The 8,161-nt window shown below is 30.5% G+C and overlaps 2 protein-coding genes across 2 annotated transcripts; one reads left to right on the top strand and one right to left on the bottom strand.

Moving 5' to 3' along the window:
• Nucleotides 1-2,159: 2,159 nt before the first annotated feature.
• On the bottom strand, nt 2,160-3,444 carry LOC137828246 (uncharacterized). Its single transcript, XM_068634729.2, has one exon. The coding sequence runs from the start codon at nt 3,316-3,318 to the stop codon at nt 2,692-2,694; it is 627 nt and encodes a 208-aa protein (XP_068490830.1). The 5' UTR covers nt 3,319-3,444; the 3' UTR covers nt 2,160-2,691.
• Nucleotides 3,445-6,946: 3,502 nt separating this feature from the next.
• LOC137830218 (uncharacterized) lies at nt 6,947-7,860 on the top strand. Its single transcript, XM_068637410.2, has one exon. It carries the CDS (start codon nt 7,047-7,049, stop codon nt 7,623-7,625), a length of 579 nt encoding a protein of 192 aa, XP_068493511.1. The 5' UTR covers nt 6,947-7,046; the 3' UTR covers nt 7,626-7,860.
• Nucleotides 7,861-8,161: the final 301 nt, after the last annotated feature.

Below are 8,161 nucleotides of genomic sequence, written 5' to 3'. Positions count from 1 at the left end.
TTTCTTCTACTTTGTCATTTTTGTCAATATTCCAGTTGGTCTTTTATATAGATATGGATAATTGTTTTCTGATTTCTTCTTACATCTCCATATCCACTTAGAAATGTACAATATATTCCTCCCTACCATCTTATTGGAAAGATTTCAGATTGAATGATCTAAAAAAAATTAAGTTATATAATTTAAAATTTAAAAAATTAAGTGTTGTATTTCGAATGGTATAATGTGGAACAAAAAAGAATAATTTTAGATTATATAATTTTGAAATTATTTTTTTCACTTCTTGTACAATTCAAAATTAATTTTTTCATATAATTCAGAATTAATATTTTTCTTCTAGATCCAAAATTAGCTCTCTTTTTTCACTTCGGAATTGTTAAATCTAGAAATTATTCTTCGGCCAATAAAGCGTTGTAGAGAATGAAGCATTTTGATACTTAGACCAAATATACATGTTCATAAGGTATCATGCTCATAGTATGCATGTTCACAATGGTGCCATAGCCAATGTTGCATCTACAATGAAGCACAAAAATGGTAACAGAAATAGATCACAAAGGGTAAAAGGGGTATTTTAAAATAATTTGTGGTGTAGTTAGAAAATATGGAGATGCAGAAAGTAGTCATAAAGTTACGAATATTTGAATGGGCAACATTGTTCTCTACGCTGGGCTGCTCCTTCCTGCACCCTCATACATTGTTCAGGCACCCATAAGTTTTGTAATTCCAAAAATACCTCTATAAAAAAAAATTAAAAATTTGAAGTATTTTCATATTTTTGTCCCTTCAAATTTTATAATCTGAAAGTATTTTCCGGTTTCAGATTAAGTTCTAAATTCTATAATCTCAAATATATGTTTTCAAACATTATATTTCGAATTACACCATCTCTCTCTGAAAGCAGCCTCTTTGGGTTTCATCCCTACATTGATTGTGGACCAACAATCTATACAAGGTGTTTTTAGAGAACTGAAATTGAAAGTATCAAATAAAAAAATTAATACTTGAAGCATAAACATTAATTTTTTATTTAACTTATTAGTTTTAGTAAATAAAAAGGAATAGAAAATATTTTTTTAAATTTGATTACTTTTTAACTATATGTAAAAAATGATTTTTTTCCATTTAAATTTGTGCAAAAAAAATCTATTTATAGATTTGTGACATTTTTTAAGTATTTCTTTTCAATTTTTTTTCATTAATTATAGTTACTTCACAAAAAAAATTATTTTTAACAAAGATATATTTAGCATTTTTGGCGATTTTAACTCTCCATTAATTATATTACTCGCAATTTGTTTTTTCTTTGTAAGATATAGCATTACTAACGGATTACCGACGATTTTTACAATCCCTTAGAAAATAATTACTTTTCGACGATCTTTTGAAACTCTCGTTACTCCCAGTGATTTTGAAACCTCTGTTATTCCCGACAGTTTTTAAACACCTGTTATTTTCGATAGTTTTTAAATCCCCGTTATTCTCAACGATTTTGAAACTCTCGTTACTATATACATGCAATTATCTAGTGTTTACATGAAAGTTTAATAGATTTGATTAAGGCAGGTGATTGAAGACTATGAAGACAATTTTGAAGAATAATGAATTTATTGATATGTAGTAAAGAAACAATGCATTCTATTTTTTAAATTAAGTTTGTAGTTTTAATTTTGAAAATTTTATCCTTATTATTATACTTAAAGACAAAATTTTTGATTTTGTACTTCAACACAACCATTGAAATATGTCAAATTTTGCTTTTGGGTCACTACTATTTCAATATACATTATCTTTCAATACTTTTTTTTTTTCATCTTAAACTTCTGTAACTATAATTCTCTAAAATTAAAAAAATGTGTTTGTTACAAAATTTTAGAGAATTATTTTAAAATTATTATCTTTATAAAAACCATCTATTACAAATAGACACATTCCCTAGATCATGACTAAAAAAACCCTTTACCTAAAATTTTATATTATTATCTAAAATAGTATTTGTTGTAGGTTCTCTTCTTCCTAAGAACACCTCTCCACCACTTTTCTTCCATAGAAAATCTCTTTCCATCAAAGCTTCCACCGATTGAAAGTGCATCTACTTGATCAATCAATTCTTGATGAAAACATACAAAAATCGGATACAACAATTCTGAAGATATTAATTATAACTCAAATAAGAAAGCTCAATTTACTTGAATCTCTTGAACGTTAGCCAAGACCACAATATAGACTAGTAATAAGTAACTAGCTTATAATAGAATTACATAAAGTCTTAACTAATTCAAAAGAACATGACCATCTAATATCAGCTAACTATTAGACTATTATATAGATGGTCTACCACTGTAAATCGACGTAAGACATTCTCAACAGAGGCCATATGCAATCAACTTATGTCCTTCTGCATTTAGATTTTCTTCACAGCCACCTCAAAACTCATCTCTTTCAACCTTCCTTCAAGTATCAATAATGATTTTTTTTAAAGTACAACAACACTTTATACGTGTATGTATTTTTAAATAAAATCGTATTATATTTATACCTCTTTTTGAGAAAGGTTATTTTTATAATTAACCCTCTACCAAAAAATGGAAACAAAAACAAGATGGAAATTCTGGCTGAGAACTCCATGCATGCACAGGGTGCAATATCAGAAGCGAAGGAACCACGAGACACGACATAGGCTGAAGTGGTTCATAACCCTAATGATCGCATGCTTATCTCTTGGTAATGGCTATCAACAACATCAAAGCGTTGCAACCTCATTTGGTGGTAAAACTCAGCAATGAATTCTTCCGCCTTCGCATCAATCATCTCATCCCCTTCTCCATCGTTGTTATCACCATTAGTATTCCTCCCCTTAACACCATCTTCTTCATTCTCCGCTTCCTGCACCATTTCGTTCAGTCCAACGGCCGAGGCGTAGCGGCTGCTACTCGGAGACGGCGAGTATTCCGAAGCAGAATCAAACGCATCATCTCCGTGATCTACGTCATTCTCAAACGGCGTTGAGGTGACTATCGTTTTAGATTGAGGAATGCTTGCACTGTTATGGTGCCGTGGAGATTGGTCGCCTTGCAGGTGCAGTGGTCGCATGGACCCCACGATCTTCCTCCACACGCTCTTGGACTCATCATCCACAAGCATTTTCGATTTTCGGGAACGCCCTCGCATCATGAACAGCGCCACCTTGAAAATGTTCTTGGACCCCCTTGTGTTCTTGCGGGATGAATGAATAGTGTTGTAGTTAGGTTTTTCATGTGGGATAATTGCATTTTGCTCATTTCTAACGATGATAGATTTTTCAGCGTTGAGCTCCATTATGTGTTGGAGAAATGAAATGAAGAAAATAACTAACAATGATAACAACAAGATATTTCACCCTGCTACAAGCAGGGTAAATATAAAAATGGCTTACGAGAAAACTAGGCAAGGAGAAAAGTTAGAACACATATTAGTATATATATAGTTTTTTTTTTTTTTTTGGGTTCATGGAAGTTAAGGAAGAGAAGGAGCCAGCACAGCAATAAAATTGTGTGACTGTAATAATAAAGAGTACGCGAGAGAAGGATTCGCAGGGAAGGTTTCTGTTTCGGGATAACTGTTACCATTAATTTTTGTTGCAGTTTGTATAGTAGAATCGGTCCTCCAGTTTTTCAGGTTTTTTTTTAAAACAAAAATTAAAGAAAAATAATAGATTTTTTATTATTAAATCTGAACAGACTGTTGACTAAATATAGGAATGAATTGAAAATACTAAAATTTTATATTTGAGAAAATATATTACTTACTTAAATTATCTTTATCTATATGTTGTATGAAAAATTAAAAATAAAAAAGATATTTGGATTGATTAAGACTAAGATAATACTAAAAATTAATTTACCTAAAATAAGACTATTTTAATTTAATGTGGTATATAAACATTTGAAATTTATAAAGTTAAATTTTTATTTGAAACTAATTCAATTAAATTTTTTTATTGACAATGAATAAATTAAATTACTTTGAATATTTGAGTGATAATTCAACCGTATAAAAAAAAAATAGAGATCCATTGTCGGCATTCTATTTATGATCATTCTCCATGCTAAACACGGTGTTGATGGCATGACATTTAGTTTTCATCATTTTTCAAACACAAAACTATCATCCCACGCAGTTTCCATCAACAAAACATTATAATTGATCTGACAGTATAAATCTTTGACTTTAAGTAATTTTAAACCCATCGATCATTTAATCATAACTTCAAGTGTAAATTGCCAATAAAAATTGTTCAAGGCCTCCTCCAATGCACAACCAATAGTTGTTCTCCCATTTCCCAACCTCTCAAACCCTAGTTCAATTAATAATACTTAAAAAGAATAAAAAGTTATAAATAAAAAATACTTACTATATAAAAAACAAAATATACTATCACTTATAAATAAGAAAAAACCTTTTAATTAAAAATTTAAAGTACTCTTTTCCAAAGTTGGAACTTAATAACTTTCTGATGAGATGGACAAACAATATCTTGCTGATAGCAGCGGTAATTAAACACATTTGTTAATATTCGGCACATAAAGTTATCTTAATTTTGTTACACTCTGAATTAATTTTTAAAACAATTAATTAAAAATCATTTTAAATCTAATTCTTCAAATAATTATTATAAAATGTAATGTAGAAGCTTACTTCTTCTCAAACTTTCTAAGTAACTATCTAATAGTTAACATGATTTTAGTTATTAATTTTAAAATTTAAATAATTGATAATTAAAATCTTAATAATTAATTAGATATTAATTAAAAATTATTTATTAATCATAAAAATTAATTTAAATATTAATATTTTTTTCTCTAAACTAGTATTTGATTTAATCAATATAATAATAAATTGTTATTTTTATTTAATATTTTTTTAGTAATATACTAAAAATTAAAATTAATTTTGCAGGAAACTAAATGAAAAATAAAAACATATTTAATTAAATTTTGTAATGATTTAGAAAGTAAAAAAAAAGTTATTATTTTCTCCAGAAACGTGACTTTATCTGAAAACAGTTTTGGAAGTAATTGATTTTTTTTTATGATGTTGGAGTGAGAAAAGAAAATGTAGGGGCATGATGATGCATGCCAGCTAGTACCTCTGATACACTTACTGCAAGCTCTTTCTGTGTCATTTTGTTTCATTCCACCACCTCACCCATTCTTTCCATTTCATCACAACAAGAAACAGCTAGCTGGAAAGTTTCAAACTATGGTGTTACCTGTACCTGTCACTGTATCTGTATGATGTTCAAGTTTTACACTGTCTTTTTATTTAACCACCTTTTCTAAATTCACTACAATTCAAATTATTTAACTTTACCAAGATATAAGACTACAGTTTGAGTATTTCTTAGTCCAAGAAACAAATAAATAGGTAAAAAAAATGTTTGATTGAAAAGAAAATGCGTAAAAAGATAAATAAATTTGTTTATTGTTAATAGATTTTTTTTTAATTCATAATAAAATATTAGCAAAATATAAACAAAAATTATATAATAATGGATTGTGGATTATGATTATGAATTATAAATGTTTAAAACACTTAAATGTCATATTTATATATATATATAATATATATATATATATATATATATATATATAATCTACTAAGTTGTAGACATTTATAAGAATAAATTTTCTCTCTTTTTTTCCATTTTTCTCTCTCTCCTCTACACATGTACTCATCTAAATCATCACTCGTCAATTTATTAATTAATTCATACAGCTCTCAACTGCTTTTCTTATACCAAAGTCAAACAGACCAATGATAGGGAAAAAGATGGTTGCTAATTTTAAAAAAATGATAAAAAAGAGAGTAACTAATAATGAATTATAGAATATCATTTTACTATTAGAAAAATAAGATTTTATAACTATTTATTATAACAGTTGAAATCTAATCATATAATAATATTTTTGAAATATTGTAAACTTTTTATATCAATTATCAGTTGATCCGACACAAAAATAATTACTTAGTATAATGAATAAAATCTTACACATTGTAGTAAATAGTTTGAATACCATTTTCTATTATAATCCACATAAAAAGTTTTTTCATTAGTGTGAAAGCAGACACTGAAGACAGCAGACAAGGTGCAGTTGGTAAACAACCAATTGCGCGAGCGCAATGAAACAGAAAGCTCCTAGATTTAAACGGAATAATGGAGCTTTGGATCCGCTAGCTTTTAATTTATATGAATATAAATAATCATGTTACGAAAGCGTGTACTTGCAAAAGTTCCTAAACTTTTATAATTTTGTGACTTCAGTTTGAAAGCATTCGCAACGGCGTTCTAGTATGATCCAACAAAATCCAACTAGAAGCAGCCTCCATTTCATGTGGTTGTGGGTCCCTTCTCTCTATTTTTTTCCATATCGTGTCGTATGTAATATGACCAAAAAACCCTTATTAAGGGGTAAGTGGCTTTGCAAAAGTGCTTGTTTTTTAAACTTGTGGTACAGATGATGACCCTTACTTACCATTTTTATCTGTTACGTAAATTGCAAAGCTCCAATCAACGACCTTAAATCATTCTAACTTGGGTTGCAATCTATTCTTTAACATGTAATGATGTGTTTTACTTCATTTCACATATTGATTATGGTAGATAAAGTCTCTTAAATGATTAGGTGGATAAGAAGAGTTGCGTGGGTTGGGTTGGTAAATCAATGATAACCTATACGAGTCGAGTAGAGGGCATTATAGTAATGAAGTAAACAACAAAAATTATATAATGTTCAGTCTGTCCAGCTTGATCCAACCGCGTACAGTGGAGACGTGTCCCTAACGAGTTGGCCCTTGGCAGTTCACATTTGATATGTGAAAACTTAGACTGAAAACAAAAACTACTTATCTGTCTCTTTCTCTAGTCACGCTACGCGTCCAAAATCCCCCAAAACCTTTTGATATATATTGAAAGAGCACCCAACATCTTTCATCATCTACTTAGCTTTGTGTTACAACAACATTAATTGAAGCACACTTGGCATTTATAGCTTATAACGGCTATCATGGGTTTGAAGAACCGTGGCGTTAGTCACAGAGCATGGAACCTGCTGCGAGTCACATTGCTGTGGGCACGTAAAGGTGGGGTGTTGAGGCGAAGGGTGGCAATGGAGCTGCGTCTCGTTCCAAAGTACTTGAAGCGTTTCGGCCACAGTAATGCGCCACCCAGCCATATTCATTACTTTGAGCGCGAGCTCTCCTTCGACAAGACCCCCATTTTCCATGTCAAGATGTACCGTCCGACCTCTACGCGCTTCCACTTGCCTCACATTCCTTGTATTAACCCACAAGTTGATTTTGAATATGATTTCAACGATGGTGATGAGGATGACGTTGAATATGATACCGGGAGAAAGAGCGCCCTCACGGCTGCTGGAGACCGTGACCAAGAATTTTATCATGACTATGAAAGACACCTGGAGATGGCCTGTGGTGAACAAGAGGAAGAACAAGCAGCAGATGCACTAGGGATAGATAAGCGAGCCGAGGAGTTCATAGCGAAATTCTATCAGCAAATGAAGCTGCAGCGCCAGATTTCTCTTCTACAATACAATGAAACACCCAATAGAGACACCACTTGTTGAGCATGATTTCAGAACTACGTGCGGCTTCACTCTTTTTTTCTGTAGCCAACTTCATTTTTTTTTCTTTTTCTATTGAGTTTTGATTCCACTGTCAATGCTAAGACATTTTAGTAAAAGAAATGAGAGAGAGTACTGCGGGATGCTGTAAATACCGGGAGCTACGCTTGAGTTCTAGTATTTACATTTTTTTCATAATTTTGCAATAAATGCTACCGAGCTGCCATTCATTGTTGAATTTAAAAGATTTTTTTTTAATCAGCAAATTTAAAAGAATGTGACTGATAGTGCCTGTGTTTATTACATCGAAAGAACTTTTATAAACTTGTGTAAAGCTATAAAAATAATTTGGAGTTCATATTTTGTAAGCTTATTTCATGCCCAGATTTTTAAGAAAAATTCCTGTGAGAAAGATTATTAAAAGTTAAATTATTTATATAGACACCACTTATGTCTCAGTAAGAAGAAAGAGGCTAAAATCGTGTGTAAAGATAGGAAGGACAAATTCTTCCTGCACCTTCATGCATTTCTTCATACAC

Source organism: Phaseolus vulgaris, chromosome 7 (genome assembly GCF_051622355.1).
Source record: "Phaseolus vulgaris cultivar YP4 chromosome 7, ASM5162235v1, whole genome shotgun sequence".
In the NCBI taxonomy this organism is placed as follows: domain Eukaryota; kingdom Viridiplantae; phylum Streptophyta; class Magnoliopsida; order Fabales; family Fabaceae; genus Phaseolus; species Phaseolus vulgaris.
This window is presented reverse-complemented; position numbering and strand designations above follow the sequence as displayed.

Coding starts and splice junctions, on each gene's coding strand:
- LOC137830218 (XM_068637410.2), top strand. CDS start 7,047: ATGGGTTTGAAGAACCGTGGCGTTAGTCACAGAGCATGGAACCTGCTG.
- LOC137828246 (XM_068634729.2), bottom strand. CDS start 3,318: ATGGAGCTCAACGCTGAAAAATCTATCATCGTTAGAAATGAGCAAAAT.